General features: G+C 45.2%; 1 protein-coding gene and 1 pseudogene across 2 annotated transcripts in view; both read left to right on the top strand.

Annotated features, from left to right (window-relative positions):
• The first annotated feature begins 3,856 nt into the window (after positions 1 to 3,856).
• BIN2 (bridging integrator 2) overlaps positions 3,857 to 18,088 on the top strand; it is a 33,330-nt gene continuing 19,098 nt past the window's right edge. For both annotated transcript variants that reach the window (XM_067696571.1, XM_067696570.1), the window contains exons 1-2: positions 3,857 to 3,987; positions 10,981 to 11,061. In XM_067696571.1, the coding sequence (XP_067552672.1) occupies positions 3,907 to 3,987; positions 10,981 to 11,061 (162 nt within the window). In that variant the 5' untranslated portion in view covers positions 3,857 to 3,906. The remainder of the gene's footprint in view (positions 3,988 to 10,980; positions 11,062 to 18,088) is intronic.
• On the top strand, positions 11,755 to 12,595 carry LOC137202834 (protein DBF4 homolog A pseudogene; annotated as a pseudogene).

Here is an 18,088-nt window from a genome sequence, read left to right as displayed (position 1 = left end):
GTTCTGAGTCATGGCAACTACAAGGATACACTAAAGATAGGAATACAGGATTAGGTGGTAGGTCAGATGCCAGCAGACAACGTAAGTGACAAATTAGAAAGGAGACAGAGAGGGAAGAATAGAAAAAAGGAGAAAAGAAGATAAGGAACAAAGAAAGGAAAGGGTTGAGGGGAAAATAATATGTGGTCTCAAACTAAGTATGAGTCAGCACTTCAAGGCTGGACAAAAATAAGCAACAGATCCGGGGTTCTATAAACCACAGAGAACTGGGAAGCTGATAATTCTGTCCTATCCTGGCCAGGGCTCAGTCTGTTAGAGTGGCCTGTGATAGAGTGAAGAAGGAACTGAAAGGAGAAGGCTAAGAGGGTGACAAGTAGCTTTTCATAGCGATCGCTGAGGACCAGACAAGAGGTACCGGGAGAGTTAACATTACAGCAGGAGAAACTGGCTAAGACCAGTCTTGCAATTTATAGGCTGCCGTGTCAGCAGAGGCCTCTAGAACGGTGCATACACCAAAAGAAGCTGGGCTACACAGGACACCTTTATTCCCAACTCACAATTCACTGCCACTGAGGAACTGGGTAACCTTGGGCAAGTCACCAGCCCTTTCTGTTACTCAGTTTCCCTACCTAGTTAACTTCTAAAGATGTTTCCTGCTCTAATAATACTGTATGATTTGGTGACGACCAATTTCAGTTCCCAGGGGATTGGCGCTGAAGACGGTTTCTTAGGAAGCAGTGGCTGGGCTGCACTGCTGAGGATTCCTGACAGTGACCCAGGTATCAGCCTCCTTCTGCTAGTGACACACCTGTTGTCATCGCCATCTCTCCTCAGTGTTCCCACAGCACCACAGTCCTCCCACTTGCCCCCACTTCTCCCCACCCACCGTGAAGTCCTTCCATTTTCTTCACTTTGCCTCTTCTAGACCATCCCCACAGCTAGCGTTATAACAGAATAAACCCTAATGACCTATTACCTGAAATTTTTGTATCCATTTCTAGAAATGAATTAAGCACATAACATTATAAACGTCTGATTAACAACCTACCTCAACTTCCAGACATTAAGCATCTTGAAGTCAGGGATCACATTTTATTTATTTATTTATTTATTTGCGGTACGCGGGCTTCTCACTGTTGTGGCCTCCCCCTGTGCAGAGCACAGGCTCCGGACGCGCAGGCTCAGCGGCCATGGCTCACGGGCCCAGCCGCTCCGCTGCATGTGGGATCTTCCCAGACCAGGGCACGAACCCGTGACCCCTGCATTGGCAGGCAGACTCCCAACCACTGCGCCACCAGGAAAGCCCAGGGATCACATTTTTAAAATTTATTCTTGGCTTCCCCAACACTCAGCAATGCCTGTCACATGGTTGACCCTGAGTGCAATATGCCTTTTTGGGGGAATGACCTGAAAAACAATAGCAGAGAAGGCCCTCCAATTTTGTCTCAGACCTCCAGCTTCCCTCGCCAGTCCTTAGGAAGTGTATTTTGTCCCTCTTCCTTTCTTTCGGGGAATTTTACTTGTACTATAAAATCCTTGAGTGAGCAGTTCCTCCAAACCCAGAGTCCTAATTCCCAGCTATCCCCTCAAACATGTCAGGGAGTTACTTTCTTTTCTTTCTTTCTTTCTTTCTTTTTTTTTTAAATGTGGTCCTCTCTGCATTAGAGATTAAGTTGAGGTTTTTTATTAATTAATTAATTTATTTATTTTTGGCTGCTTTGGGTCTTCGTTGCTGCGTGCAGGCTTTCTCTAGTTGCAGCAAGCAGGGGCTACTCTTCGTTGCGGCGCGCAGGCTTCTCATTGCGGTGGCTTCTCTTGTTGTGGCGTGTGGGCTTCAGTAGTTGTGGCACGGGCTCAGTGGTTGTGGCGTATGGGCTTAGTTGCTCCGCGGCACGTGGGATCTTCCCGGATCAGGGCTCGAACCCGTCCCCTGTGTTGGCAGTGGGATTCTTAACCACTGTGCCACCAGGGAAGTCCCAGGGAGTAACTCATTTGGAGACCTACTACCTAGAGAAGAAACTGTTATAATCTGAGCAGTCCCACCCCAAGTTACACAATTGATATCCTCTCTCCATCTAGTACACTGTACTAGTTCCTCCAGCTAGAAAAATCTGCTCCCCACCCCCAGCAAGGCTTCCATACCCTCATCCTCAGCCTTTTTTCAATGAAGGTCCTCTCCTTTCCTAAGCATCCTTGTTTCTACTTCTAGCTCAGTTGTTCCTCCCTTTCAAGTCCAGATCTGGAGTTCTGTCCCCTTTGCTCAGCCTACCCCTACCAGATCTAGGTTTAGAGCTGCGAGTGAAAGAATGTTGCCTGCCGTATCAGTAAACAAAGGATGTTGCAGCCATCAAGCCATCACACTACAGCACCCCCTCCCCCAGTGGTGAGCCCTGAGGGAACTCAGGATAGAAACAGGATGCTGACCATCAAGCCATCAGCCACTGAAGCCACCCCCAGCCCCAACAGTTTACCCTGAGGAGACTCAGGATGAGAAAACACAGCGTACTGGCCCCAGATAGCTGAGGTGCATATCAAAGGAGTGATTTCAGTGAGCCCAGACTCTTGCATCTTCCCACAAATAGAAAAGTGCCAAATTCCTTAACTTGAGATATCTGGTTTTCTTTAATTAACCATAATCTTTTGATGTTCGACAACCTGGTCTTTGTTGCAAGAACTCCTATATACCCTGGCTCCTCCCTTACCTCTTCCCGGCAGTCTCTCAGAGCTACTTGAGAGACCGTGTCCCACGCTTAAGTCCTCGGTTTTGTCCGCCAAATAAAACGTAATTCTCAACTTTTAGATTGTGCTTTTTTTTTTTTTTTTTTTTTTTTTTTTCAGTTGACAGCGCCAACCTCCTCTCTGGTAGAGGGTTTCCATCTTTAAAAACTGCACCCCGGAGTAAGAAACTTTACTTGGTGACCCAGTACACACACCCATGTAAGTCAAACCCGTTTTCCCATACAACATTCTTTTTATTTATTTATTTATTTTTGGCTGTGTTGGGTCTTCATTGCTGCGCTCAGGCTTTCTCTAGAGCATTGAGCGGGGTCTACTCTTCCTTGCGGTGCATGGGCTTCTCATTGCGGTGCCTTCTCTTGCTGTGGCGCACGGGCTTCAGTAGTTGTGGCACATGGGGCTCAGTAGTTGTGGCTCACCAGCTCTAGAGAGCAGGCTCAGTAGTTGTGGCGCACGGGTTTAGTTGCTCCGCAGCATGTGGGATCTTCCCGGTCCAGGGCTCAAACACGGGCTCGAACCCGTGTCCCCTGCTTTGGCAGGCGGACTCTCAACCACTGCGCCACCAGAGAAGTCCCTTATACAACCCTCTTGCTGAGTGGAAATCGCAGTATTTTCTACCCCCTTGTTTCAGTTATCCCCCACACACACACACTGCCGCTAATCGGTTACAGCTAATTTAGCTCTCGGGGAACACTGAGTCTTGGTGCACGTTTGCAAACTCTTCAACGGGGCTGGTGTTCCTCTACCTCAGGGCCGGAGGGTTTGGAGCGCCGCCTGAGGGCAGGCCCGCCTTTCCCGCCTCCTGGGAACAGGCGCAGGCCCAGCCCCCGCCTGAGCCCCACAGGTGCCCCATTGGCCCCTCCCCGGGCCGCACCCGGGAGCCGGACGGGCTTCGGGGTAGGGCCCCGGGGCGCCACCGGCTGGGCCTCGAGTGGGCCTTGCAAGGGTCTCCGTGAGGGCCGGGCGCCCTGGGCCTCAGGCAGCCTCGGGCAGCCCAGGGTGAGCCCGAGGCGGCGGCGGCGGCGGCGGCGGCGGGGCGGGGTGTGCGCCGCGAGGCCCGCCCGCCCGACCGGATGCGAGGCATGCCGGGAACCTCGCTTCCTCCTCAGGGGCCCAGAGAAAACCACAGGGCTCCGGGCCAGGGCCTGCTGCCCCTGGGGAGCTGGCAGGATGGCCGAGGGCAGGGCGAGCGGCGCCGCCGGCCTCTTCGCCAAGCAGGTGCAGAAGAAGTTCAGCAGAGCCCAGGAGAAGGTAGGCAGCCGGGAGCCGAGGCCGAGGCTCCACGGGGCGACCAGGGCGTGCAGGGCGCTCGGGGCCGGGAGGCTGGGCCGCCCTCAGGGGTATCCGATTGACCTCGGGAAACGCGAGCGGGGACTGGGTTTCCATTGAAACAGGCAGATTTGAGAGAAAGCAGAGCCTTGCCTGGTCTTGGGCAGGGATGGGGGAAGCTGGGAGACGCTTCCCACGGCCTCTCTCAGGAACCTTAAACAACGCCCAAGCTGACCCAGAAAAGGGGAAAGAAAGGAACTAACGTTGGTGACTGCTGTGTAGCAAATTTTGGCCTCGCAACCCAGCGAAGGTGGTATTTTTTACAGATGATGAAATTGAAGGTTCAAAGAGGGTCATTTCCCAGAGTCATAAGACAGTACTGACCAGCTGGCCTGCCAGCGAGCATCACCCGTTAGCTGGGACCGGGAGGCCAGGAGGACTAGAGGAATTCTGCCCAATTCGCTCTGTACCTGACCCGGCCTGGCCGCGGGGTGTTGCTTAAGCTGATGCAAGCAGAAGCCCGTATCTGCTTCCTGGGCCTCGCTTTGGCGTTGGAGAGTACCCTGTTCAGGGTGGGGAAAGAGCACTTCTTTTTGCATTGTATCCTCGGGTAGCGGTGGGTGGCCCTGCTCCATCTAGGTAGGCTGTCTGTACGTCCGTCTATAACTTGCCCACCTACAGAGACGGTGTGGACGCTGCTCCACACACTTCAGTGGCATTACTGTTTCTACCCGTTAAGAGTATTTTCTTTGCTTCTAGCCTGAACCCCTGCTCTCCACCCACCAACACTCTGGTAGGTGAGATGGTAGGGGTAAATGAATAGGCTAGAAGAAAAACCAGAGGGAGAGAGCGATAAGGACCTGGGAGAGAATTTTGGTTTTCTAAGACTTTGTGGTCTTAGAAGCATTTGAATGAACACCATATGCTTAAGAATTTAAATATTTGTATCATCTTCCAAAAGAGGAGCACTAGCTTGAGTGCTGGGAAGGATTAAAGGCAGCCAGCTCTCCCAAGTGGGATTATCAACAGAGAATTGATGGAATATAGATGTAGTGCCTATGTTTAAGAGACTCACAGTGGAAGGGTAGGGGGAATGTGTGTGTTTTTTCCCCCGGTCTTTGTCTGAGGAAGCTGGGGTCATGTGAAAGAGCAGAGGAAAAGGAAAAGATTTTTGTGTGGCTAGACTTTGTTACTTTACCCTAACTTCACCTTGATCATGGTTTCAGTCTCTCCAAAGGCTGTCTAGTTACAAATCTGATAGTGATCAGAGCCTGTGGGAAGGTGTAGTTAGAAGTGGTTTGTGGAGGAAAAGGAGGTACTAGAGAAGAGAAGGCCAGCTACTCTATGGGTTGGAAAAACAAAAAGAAATCGCCGAAGACCAAAAACTCGTGGATAATAGTTATGTTTAAAAGACACAGCAATTGATTTTACCTCACGCTTTCACCTGTCCTCATCTAGCCTATCAACACTACGCCCTTGCTTTAAGATTTCTTTCCTTTTTTAGCATGGGCTCCGAAGCCTCAGGTAAATAACATCCCTGCTCTGAGCTTCAGATTCTGCCTCTGTAAAATGAGAATTGATGTTCAGTGATTTGGAAACTCAGTTTGGTGAGGACACCAAAGTGAGAAGGGGAGAGGGCGCCTCAAACCTCAGAGTCAAGTATTTCCCAAAAAGAGAACCAGCTGCCCAGGTACACCCTGTTCTTTCTTCCTAGTCTGAACCCTGAGAAGGCAGAGAGAGGAGCAAACTCAAATCTGCCCTGAGGAACTCCCAGGTTGTTGCAGAAAACAAAGAGATACTCTGAACCCAGACTTAGACACAAAGGCAGACATTGAACTTCGAGCTGTACCGCTGGCACCCTAGGGGTAGTGGATGTTGCCTGGATAGAATGGGAATGGCCTAGGTTTGGGAGAAAGAGCTCAGCTCAGCCTGCCAGAGTTTTTGAGTCTTGGGAAGTTATTGAAGGCAAGATAAAGAGGGAGAATGTTATCGTCAAAAGAAAGGACTCACTGGGACACTGCAGTTTTACTATAGGCAGTTGACTGTAATCATCTGAGTAATATGTAACAACTAATGTGTCAAATATCAAGTGCCTGCTATGGACAAAGCACAGGAATATAAGAAGGACGTGATATCTCCCTTTATGGAGCCCACATTCTTGTGATATGATCTCACTTCATCTTTTCAACTCTTTAAGCATGCTATTAGTATCCCCACTTTAGAAATGAGGAAATGAGTCTCAAAAGAGATTGGCAAGTGGCAGAATTATCACTGAAACTCAGGTGTCCTGCCTTAGGATCCCAATCGCAGGCTGCTCTCTTTACAAGTTTCCTGAAAAACCACTCTAACATCTGTGTCTCCCCACTTCCTCCTGTGCCTGCCCACTTCCTGCTGATCTCGAAGGAGCAAACCTAGGAGTGAAGGTCTGGGGACTGTTAAACACAATGGAGATGAAGCATTCTTGTTTTATTTTCCAGTTCCTACTCAGACTCAACAGGAGTCTGGCTTTATTGTGTTTTTACAGTATGATACATCTTCACGTTTCAAACTAATACTTTCACCATCTGTTTGTGATTTCTCTGTGGCAGACTTCTCAGATCTCCCCCAAGAAAGGGCATTCATTGTTTACCACTCCTTTGTTGGTCTTTTCATCTGTTGACTTTTACTCAGCTTGTATCCCAGAGGGTTCAATCAGCAATATTTACAGAAAAACTCCTCTGTCCGAGATACTGGGCTGGACCCCGGGAGGGAATTTAGAGATAAGCAAGAGGCATTCTTGCCTGCTAGAAGCTTACAGTCTAGTTGGGGTTTTCTTTGTTGTTGTTTGTTTGTTTGTTTAAAGTAAAATAAGTGACCTGAGAGATCTGCTTGTCTGTGGGAAATTGAGAGGGCAGAAGAATTGAGAATAGAGGAAGGTTTTGTAGTGAAGGCTGAATTTGAGATAGGAATTATGGCTGATTAGTAGTTCCTCAGGCAAGTGGTGAGAGAGCAGTCCAGCTGGGGAATGCCAGCATGAGCAAGGTGTGGAATCTGGAAATCCTTTTAGGCGGAATAGGGAAAAATGCAGCTGAGCTGGAGCTCAGGGAGTGGTGGGAGAAAAGGCTGGAAAATATATTAGGGCCATATTAAGGAGATCCTACTTTAGAATATATCTTGAAAATAAGGGTTTTTTACATAACTACAGTATTATCACATCTAAGAAAAAATTTTCTAACAAAATTCCATAATGTCTAATATCCAACCCCTCTTCAAATTACTCCAATTGACAGAATTAACTAAAATATAAAACATGTCTGCAGTGATTTCTTTTTTAAGCTCTATACTTCCACCCCAACCTACACAAAAATTAAAATAGGTCAATGAACACTGGAATATTCTTCACCTGTTTCACCAAGTGTTAACATTTTGCCACATTTACTTTCTCTCTTGTCCCTGCTCTTTCTCTTTAAATAATCTGTATTCTAACTTCTCATCTGCTAGGCCAGGCAAACTGGGGTGAAATTCTCAGTGCAGGACTTTAAGGATTGGCATTATATGAGCTTTCATTAGTAAATAATCCAAAGGTAGAATTATTAAGTCTTTCAACAGACATCTGTAGAGCATCCCTACATCCTCCTTCCTCAAGGAACTCTAGTTGAGGAGGAACATCTACAACATAGTGTAGGTGCCCTGACACATGGCCCTCTTGCTTAAGGCAACAAATACTTTGGGCCCAGGGCATTGGGTTATGTTTTCAGGGTGATCATACTCATCTTTTCAGTTTCAGAGTTGAAGGTGGGAGTGTTCCCTCAACACACACACTCCCACACCCTCCAAGCCTTTTTGCCTTGAGCCTTTTGGGGTTTGGGGATATTGGTCTGCTCCAGGGTGTGCCACATTGACTCTAGACTGAATTGACACCTCTCTCCTTTCAGCACCCCTCCCCGCACCCCCAGCAGAAGAACCAAGCCCCAGTCAAAGGAAGGGAGGGGTGGCAGGAAGGAAGTGAGAGCTGCCATTACCACTAAACAAGGTGGTGTTGCAACTTTCTGGTAGAGGACAGTGTTTGGTTGGGGGCAGAGGGTGGAGCCTGGGAAGATGAGCGACTCTGCACACCCAGGGCCGGCTGTCAAGTGAGGTGGAGTAGAGAGACACAGACAAACACATACGGCTAAACTGAAAAGGAAATAAAGACAGGTATTTATAGGGAAGGGAGTGGAACTAGACACAATGATAATATTTGTATTAAGTGCTCATCATAGGGCAGCACTGTGAAAGCAATTTATGTGTATAATATCATTTAATTCTCCCAACAACTCCAGGAGATATTATTATCTTAGTGGGGGAAAGGGAGTTCTGTAAACTGAGGCTCTAGAGTTGAAGTGATTTGCCCAAAGGCTTATAGCCAGTAAGTGGAAAAGCCATATATCTATCTGTCTCACTCCAGTAACCTTGAGCTTAACCACCATAGAGAGAGCTCCAGAAGTGAGAGATGTTAGCTCCAGGATTAAGAATGGAGACACCTTAGTCAGAGTCTACATAGAGCCGGTCTCACGCCCAAGACCTGGGCGCTCTTCCATAAGATTCAGAGCCCTTCGCAATGAGACTCCAATCTCCCTTTCTAGTTTCCTTACCCATCACTCCCCATAACACACCCTAAACCAGTCATGCTGAACCATCTCATGAAACTGCCATGAATTTGCATACTCCTGTGACTTTGCTGATGTTATCTTTGCCTGAAATCCTCTTTCTATCCTCACCCTTTTTACTTTATTTCAGTCTAGCAAAATCTCTTTTTTTTAATATTTATTTATTTATTTGGTTGCACCAGCTCTTAGTTGCAGCAGACGGGCTCCTTGGTTGCGGCTTGCCTGCTCCTTAGTTGCAGCATTGCAGGCCCCTTAGTTGTGGCACACAGGTTCCTTAGTTGTGGCATGCAAACTCTTAGTTGCGGCATGCATGTGGGATCTAGTTCCCTGAACAGGGATCGAACCCTGGCCCCCTGCATTGGGAGCGCAGTCTTATCCACTGCACCACCGGGTAAGTCCCTAGCAAAATCTTAATTCAAGGCCCAGTCCATTGGTTCCCTCCTGTATCAGTCTCACTCTCCTTCCTGTTGTAAGTATTAAGTATCTATTTGCTGGATACTGAGAAATACAGATAAGGCAAGTGCCCAATCCTCAAGGAGGTCACAGTTTAGAAGGAGACATAGATAAATGCAAATAATAAAATAGTAATAGGGGAATTCTCTGGTGGTCCAGTGGTTAGGACTCAGCGCTTTCACTGTTGGGGCCCGAGTTCAGTCCCTGGTTGGGGAACTAAAATACACAGCAAGCAGTGCAACATGGCCAAAAGAAACAAAAAAACAAAAACAAAAACCAGTAACAAAAGTGTATACAGGTACAGAAGTTGTAACTGCTTAGGAGGGAGCCATTTAGCTTGATTAATGGGATAAAGTAGATGTGATTAAGTGTCACAAAGGATATAGAGTATGAATTAGGTCTTTTTAGATAGTTGGCTGACGATACGGTGAGGAAGAGCATTCTGGAAAGAGGGCATTGGGTTATGGGTTTATTTAATATAATACTCTCCCCCATGCTGAAAACCACTGTAAATAACAGCATCTACAGCAAGCAACAGTATGGCTTATTAGAAAACTAAAGAAGTGTGAGAGAGAGAGACTGGTAGGAAGAAGGAATGCTGAGAGCTGAGGCTCAATGAAGGGTCAGATCATTGAGACCCATATGTATGCTAGAGTTAGAACTATAACTTGTAGATACTTTTTTTTGGGTGCGTTGAGTCTTCGTTGCTACGCATGGGCTTTCCCTAGTTGCGGCGAGCGGGGGCTACTCTTCATCGCAGCGTGCAGGATTCTCATTGCGGTGGCTTCTCTTGTTGCGGAGCATGGGCTCTAGGGTGCGCGGGCTTTAGTTGCTCTGCGACATGTGGGATCTTCCCGGACCAGGGATCAAACCCGTGTCCCCTGCGTTGGCAGGTGGATTCTTAACCCCTGTGCCACCAGGGAAGTCCCATATTGGGCATTTAATAAAAATCTGTTGAGCAGATGAATGGAGAATCATCAGAAGGCTTTAAGCAGCAGCATGATAGACCAGGCCAGGTGGAAAACAGTGAAGGCCTGGACTAAAGCTGTGGCAGTGAGACGGGAAATCATGGGATGGTTTCCAGATGGTGAGGGATTCCATGAAGGAAGTGAGAGAAGTAGTTGAGGGCAGCTCCTGATTCTGACTTGGGTCTGGGGGATGGTGGTGCCTCCTTCCAAAATGGGGTTACAGATACAAGAGTCAGGGTCTTTCTTGTTAGAAGTGAGTGTCCCCTATGAGAACAGGAGCTGTGCCTTTCTCATTTCCATGTCCTTTGCATGAGCACTCAGATCAGTATGATGGTTGGCTCTCCCGGTCCCAGGGGAGAGGAGATCAATATGGACAGCCCTCACTTCTAGCTGAGTTTCAAATGCATTATATCAGGGCTTCTCAAAGTTTTCCACAAGGGCCTTCAGAAGAAGAGAGTCTCCTGCTCGCCTCTCTGACCTCATCTATCTAAAGGAATCTGCTGCTATGGCTGGAAGAGGGTCTCTCAAGTAAAAAAATGTCTTCAAGCCTCATGTTTTATCTTTAAAAGCCATGCACATTTTACATTCTTCTAATTAATTCTTGTTTTAATATAATACTCTCCCCCATGCCGAAAACCACTGTAAATAACAATTTCATTCCAGGAACATATACCTTATTTATTCTGGTCTTTATATATACCCCCTAGTACACTGCTGCATATCCCCAGGAGTACCCCAATTTGAGAAGAACCATAAAACATGATTGATTTTTCAGCAACATGCTATATTTCTAATTCTGTTGGGCTGATATGAGTACCTCCCTTAAGTTGCACCTGAGACTCTGAGAGAAGCCAGGGTCAAATGAGGCCAACAGTTAAGAGAGACTTGAGTATAACAGTGTGGACCTCTCTGATTTATATCCCCAGGTACTGCAGAAGTTGGGGAAAACTGTGGAAACCAAAGATGAACGGTTTGAACAAAATGCCAATAACTTCTACCAACAACAGGTAATCTGGAGGGTGGGAAAGGGAAGCTTGGAGGAAGAAAGAAGATATGAGGGCCGATTGGCAGAAGAACAGCAGGTTCTGCAAATCAGCAAGCATCCCTAGTAACCCATCCTCCCCCCAGGAGTAAGGGCCACAGGGTGACCTGCTGCTTATCCTTCTCCTGGGAACCACAGAAAATTACCTTTCCTGTTCCTGCTCACTCTGGGTTTAGGGGGACAGACGAGTGTTCTTCTTTTCTCTTGGTGGTTCCCCCAGGGTACAGTGACATCACCAGGTCCTTAGACAAAATCAAAACAAGTCCCTGTCACCTTAGTTTCTGGCTTACTGTCTTCCCTAGGCTGCCTCTCTCCCACCCTAAGGGTCTTCTCATCTCAGTGGCCCCATGTTTTGTTGCCTCTTTGTCCACTGCATCTACCTCACCAAAGCCATTTATTCTAAAACAATATCTCCATCTTTTACCTGTCATTCTCACCCAAACCTCCTGTTCTCACTGTTCCTTCTGTCTTCACTGGACGTTATGGGTAATTTTATGTAGAAAACTTACTTTAAGAAGTGGATAACAGGTCACTGCAGCCAACTCTGAAAATTCTATAGTACACATGCAATTGGAACAAGAAAAAATATATAACTCATATATAGTAACATTAAAAAAAAAAGAAGTGGACAACAGTTGGTGGCCTGCAAAAGGGGAGAGGCAGCTGGCCAGTCAGCGGGCCTTGGAGAGCCGTGTTTCCAGAGCTGCTGGACGTGACACCCTCTCCAGACCCAGCATATGAATGCCAGGTGGCTGCCATGAACTACGGAGCCATGAGGATCTACAGCAAAGGACATTTCCAGGGTGGAGTTCATGTCAAAAATGAAAAAAATAGCCATCTTTAAACTCTGAAAACTGATAACAAACCAGAAAAATCCAAAAGTAAGCCACTTTGGGGAAAAGTATTTTACATTGACTTACCTTCTGTCACTGTATCTGAAAAACTGCCAAAGGACATTAAGGATCTGGGACGGCGAGTTCAAGAATTTCTCAGTAAAGATATCAGTTATCTTATTTCAAATAAAAAGGACAAATTTCTCGTGTACCAAGCCCTGAATTTGCGTATAGTGCAGAAACCACTTCACCTTATTCTAGCCATGATGGAAGTTCATTTGAGTCTCCAGATTCAGTGTGTTTGATCAGAGGAAAATTAGTGGTCGAAAAAGCTAGAAATGACCATGATTTTTTTCCTTCAAATAGTATATTATCAAATGCCTTGTCATGGGGAGTAAAAATTCTTCATATTGATGACATTAGATGCTACATTGAATAAAAGAAAGTATTTACTCAAGAAATCAAGCACTTCTGTAAACGATGTGGGGAAAAGAATAGGTATTGGTCCACAAAAAGCAAGAACAAGTAGACTCAAAAAGCCTTTTGTAAAGGTAGAAGATATGAGCCACATATTCTAAGTGAGCAGCACAGAAACTTTGCACAGAGTAATCACTATCAAGTTGTTGATGGTATTGTATCTAAGTTAGTTTTTGATTTTGTGGAATATGAAAGGGACATGCCTGAAAGAATAAAATACAGTATTAGATCCATTTCTCCTATTACTGCAACTGTCCTGAAAAAGCCTGAATATAAAGAAAAGCTAGAATCGCAACATACATCTCAGACTTCAGGGAAAATAACGTACAAGTGATTGAGCAGAGTTTCCTGTATAAAGAAACCCAGGAACCCGAACAAAATGTGTTTATTTCAGAACATATTCCCTACTTTTCCAGTGAATTGAGAGGGCTTGATGAGACAACATCTAATAAATGTTCCATTTTAAATCCAGCCGAAAATGACATAAAAGAAAATTTTACACATCTACCTCCACATAAAAATGAGCAGGAATGCATTCCTGACATTTCTGAACAGAAATTAATTATACATGAAAATGACTTAGAAGTAAGGGTAGATCACTATCCATGTCGGCCACAGACATGTATATACATTTCTAATTTCAATATGGATAAGAGCATCTCAACCAAAACGAAAGTCAGATGCTGTGCATTTCCCAGCACAGGATCTGAAGGAAAAGGACCTTCATTCAGTATTTGGTCATGATTCTAGTCTGTTAGCAATAAACAGTTTACAGGAACATCTAACAATTCAGGCAAAGACTCCATTCCAGAGTCCTCCTAGGAACCTAGTGAATGTGACATCAAGAATACAGGTAGTTTACCTTCTGGTAAAATCCACTGGAGAGTGAAAATATTATAAGGAAGAAAAATAAAATCTGGAACCAAATGTGGAGTTTGATAAGAGAACTGAACTTCTTACTACGCAAGAAGAAAACAATCTGTAGTTCACCACTACAATCTCTACTGAACTTATTTCAGACTAGTGAAGTCAGAATTTTTAGATTTCACAGGCTATGCTGAAAACAGTGGTATATGTGATATTTTAGATACTTGGGAAGACGGAAATTCAAATAATCTGTTGTCAATGTTTTTCTCTTCCCTTTCAACCTGTATATTTACTGGCTTTTGACTTAAAATAAATAGCTTTCAGAAGTGATGAAGATCATATTCTTGAAATTTTTAAAATTTGTATAAAAATTCTTATTTTTTTTTGCCAAGTTTGTTTACAGAACCAAATGTAAATATTAACAATAAAGGTGATGTTTGCATTTTTCTGCAGAATTCATTACCTGTTACAGAAAAATTATAGAATAAACTTGTGGCTCATTTTTTAAAAAGGGGGGCAAAGAAGTGGATTACAGAGGTTTAGGATATTGACTTTCCACCTCTGTGTGCCAGGCATCCCATTTATCTCATTTAATTCTGACATGAGTCCTGGAAATTGGATCCCCTCTTTATAATAGAAGGGAGTTAGTTATTAACTTAAATGAATATCCAGTTGCAACGCAACTCTGACACTAAATACCCAGAGTTAGTTCAAATTTCACAGGTTGAGGGCATAGTCCGCCACTAGACTACCTCACTTCAGACACCATCTGTAAACCTCCAAAGTTCCCAGGCCACCTGCGCTTTTGACAAACTGGCTACAAATGTGGGGGTTCCTACAGACCACTCATCTTCCGTAATTCACTAGAATGACTCTCAGAACTCAGCAAAGTGCTCTACTTAATCACAGTTTTATTATAAAGGGTACAAATCAGGACCAGCCAAATGAAGAGACACGCAAGGGGAGGTCTGGGAGGATCCCAACCATGAAGCTTCTGTGTTCTCAAGACACGTCACCTTCCCAGCACGTTGATGTAGGATTACCAATCAGGGAAGCTCACCTGAACTTCAGGTGTCTAGAGTTTTTATTGTGATTTCATTACATAGTGAATCATTCATAGGCCGTGTGATTGAACTTAATCTCTAACTTCCCTCCTTTCTGGAGGTCATACTGATATCACCTGTATGAAAGCCCCAACCCTCTAATCACTTGGTTCACCTTTCCCACCTGACCAGCCACCATTCCTGAGTCATTTGTTTAGCATAGACACAGGTATGATCTGAGAGGCCCACCATGAATAACAAAATGCCAAGGATTTATAAGTTACTTCTCAGAAACCAGGGCCAAAGACCAGTCAGATTCTTTACGGTATGATGTAAGAATTATATGGAAAATAATTCTTTAAAATTATATTAGGGACTTCCCTGGTGGTGCAGTGGTTAAGAATCCACCTGCTGATGTGGGGGACATGGGTTCGAGCCCTGGTCCGGGAAGATCCCACATGCTGCGGAGCAGCTAAGCCCATGTGCCACAACCACCGAGGCTGCTTTCTAGAGCCCGCGAGCCACAACTACTGAGCCCGTGTGACACAGCAACTGAGCCCGCATGCTGCAACTGCTGAAGCCTGTGCGCCTAGGGTCCATGTTTTGCAATAAGAGAAGACACTGCATTGAGAAGCCCGTGCATGCAACAAAGAGTAGCCCCTGCTCGCCACAACTAGAGAAAGCCCGTGTGCAGCAACAAAGACCCAATGCAGCCAAAAAATAAATAAATTTATTTTTAAAAAATTATATTAAAAGGATATTAGCTATAATCTAATTCAGTAGTTGACTGTATCAGGATCATTTGAGAAATAATGCAACATCTCTGGTAGTAGGGCTTGGGAATCTATATCTTAAACTTGTTTTAATGGAAGATTTCAAATGTGTATACTAAGATAGAAAAACCTGTATAATGAATCCACAGGTACCCATTACCCAACTTCAATAATTTATCAACTCTTGGGAATCTTGTTTCATCTATGTCTCTACCCACTTTCCCCATCCTTGATCATTACGAAGCAGATTCTAGGTATCATTTTATCTATAAAAATTTCATTATCAGTCTCTAAAGATAAGGACTTAAACTATAACCACAAAATCATTATCACACCTAAAAATATTTTTCTATGAAACATTTAATCATTACAACAAATCAGAAGGTATATCAAGAGGGAATTCCCTGGTGATCTAGTGGTTAGGATGCTGTGCTCTCACAGCCCAGGGCCTGGGTTCAGTCCCTGGTTGGGGAACTGAAATCCCACAAGCCGCATGGCCAAAAACAAAAAAAAGTATATCAAGAAAAAAGTGAATTAAAAATAATGATTTCACACCTCCCATGCTACAACTACTGTTGTTTTTTTATGCTTACAATTACTTTGCTATGTATGTGTATGATCTCTAAATATATCCACAACAAATAAATAGGTTTACAAGTGAGACTGTTCCATTCTTATGGTTTTGTAACTTGACTTTTTTTTTTTTTTTTTTTTGGTGGTACGTGGGCCTCTCACTGTTGTGGCCTCTCCCGTTGTGGAGCACAGGCTCCGCGGCCATGGCTCACGGGCCCAGCCGCTCCGTGGAGTGTGGGATCTTCCCAGACCGGGGCACGAACCTGTGTCCCCTGCATCGGCAGGCAGACTCTCAACTTCTGCGCCACCAGGGAAGGCCTGTAACTTGACGTTTTTACTTAATTTAATACAAATATCTTTTCAGATATTTCAGATTAAATATCCAGCTAAAACATAAATTTTAGTAATATCTTAAAAATCAGCAATAATTTTTTAATATCATAAAATATTCAGTGTTCACACTCCTCTAATTGTCTCATTTTTTTAACAATTTGTTTAAATCAGCGATTTGTTGCCATGTTTAATAAATCTCTTCATCTGTAGGTTTCTAATCCCTCCTTTTTGCAGTTTATTTATTGATGTTACTGGGCTGTTTTCCTGCAGTTTCCTGCAGTCTCTAAATTTTGCTGGTTGCATCTCCATGGTATTGTTTAACATGTTACTCTGTCTCGTATTTTCTGTAAATTAACAGATTTAGAGGCTTGATGAGATTCAGATTTTTGTTTTTGCTTGTTTTGGAGGCAAGAATACTTGTTATTATAGGTATTATAGTCTTCCATCTGGAGGCACATAATATCTGGTCATCTCCTTTTTTGTGTGGTATTAACCATAGGTGATCATTAACCAGAGAATCTGTGTTTTACATTAAGCTTTCTATGTTTATTATGTAGCAGCTAGTCTGAGAACAGCATTTGGCAACAACCGCTGATCTAGTCTAACTCCATCAAAGGGAAATAGGATCTGATTGAGAGGGAAGTAATATAATCAAGGTAATATACCATAAGAGTTGCAGAGCTAGGATTCTAACTTAAACCCTGTGCTTTTTCCCCTCTACCTCACAAGGAGGCCACCCTGGGCCTCTTCACAACTCCAGTTACTGTTCTACTTCCAACTCCAGGATAGGAATCAGTAAGTTGACACCTGCTTTGAAAGGTTTCTGACGCTTGGCCCATTCTGTCCCTCAGTCCTTTCTCTACCTTATAGGATAGACCTACAACGGCAGATGTGTGGGTAGAAAGGGTAGGAGATGAAGGAAGGGCCATCAAGAAGAGGGGGCTTCCCTGGTGACGCCGTGGTTGAGAGTCCGCCTGCCGATGCAGGGGACGCGGGTTTGTGCCCCGGTCCAGGAAGATCCCACATGCCGCGGAGCGACTGGGCCCGTGAGCCGTGGCCGCTGAGCCTGCACGTCCGGAGCCTGTGCTCCGCAACAGGAGAGGCCACAGCAGTGGGAGGCCCGTGTACCGCAAAAAAAAAAAAAAAAAAAAAAAAGAATCCGCCTGCCAGTGCAGGGGACATGGGTTCGAGCCCTGGTCCGGGAAGATCCCTCATGCCGTGGAGCCACTAAGCCTGTGCTCCACAACTACTGAGCCTGCGCTCTAGACCCCACAGGCCACAACTACTGAGCCCGTGTGCCGCAACTACTGGAGCCCACGTCCCTCAACAAGAGAAGCCACCTCAATGAGAAGCCCGCACTCACCGCAACTGGAGAAAAGCCCGCGCACAGCAGCAAAGACCCAACGCAGCCAAAAATAAAAATTTAAAAAAAAACAAGAAGGAGAATAAGAGGATTAGATGGGACAACCCCCTCAGAATTCCCTATGTGAGCCTACCAACTAAACACCACTTGGGCAGGGAAATAATTTGAGAAATGAAATGGAGTTAGGCTAGGAATAAGGAAAAACTTTTCTCCTGAGAAAATGATACACATAGTAACTGGTGTTTGAACATGCTTGGGAAGTTTATTTAACAGACATTTTATAAGTACCTGCTGTACGCCAGGCACTGTGCTAGATGCCAGGACTTCAACTTGAATAAGACAACATGCCTGTTCTCAAGGCTCTCACAGTTTAAGGAGAAAGACAGCGAAAAAAGTCAGGTCTGAAGCTGGACCTAGGTGTCTGAGATGAACAGGAGGAAAAAGGACAAGGTCAAGGAAATTGAAAGTGAAGAATTCCAGAAGTTGGACCAGTTGGTCATGTGCCCTACCTTTCACCTGCAACCAGTTTGTAGGTAAACTTTTTTTTTCAATTTATTTATTTTTGGCTGCATTGGGTCTTCCTTTCTGCACACGGGTTTTCTCTAGTTGTGGCGAGTGGGGGCTACTCTTCGTTGCGGTGTGCGGGCTTCTCACTGCGGTGGCTTCTCTTGTGGAGCTCTAGGTGCGTGGGCTCTAGGTGCGTGGGCTTCAGTAGTTGTGGCACACGGGT

The sequence above is a fragment of the Pseudorca crassidens genome, chromosome 11 (assembly GCF_039906515.1).
Source record: "Pseudorca crassidens isolate mPseCra1 chromosome 11, mPseCra1.hap1, whole genome shotgun sequence".
Classification (NCBI taxonomy): Eukaryota; Metazoa; Chordata; class Mammalia; order Artiodactyla; family Delphinidae; genus Pseudorca; species Pseudorca crassidens.
The sequence above is the reverse complement of the archived record's forward strand: the minus strand, read 5'-3'. Positions and strand labels throughout refer to the sequence as shown.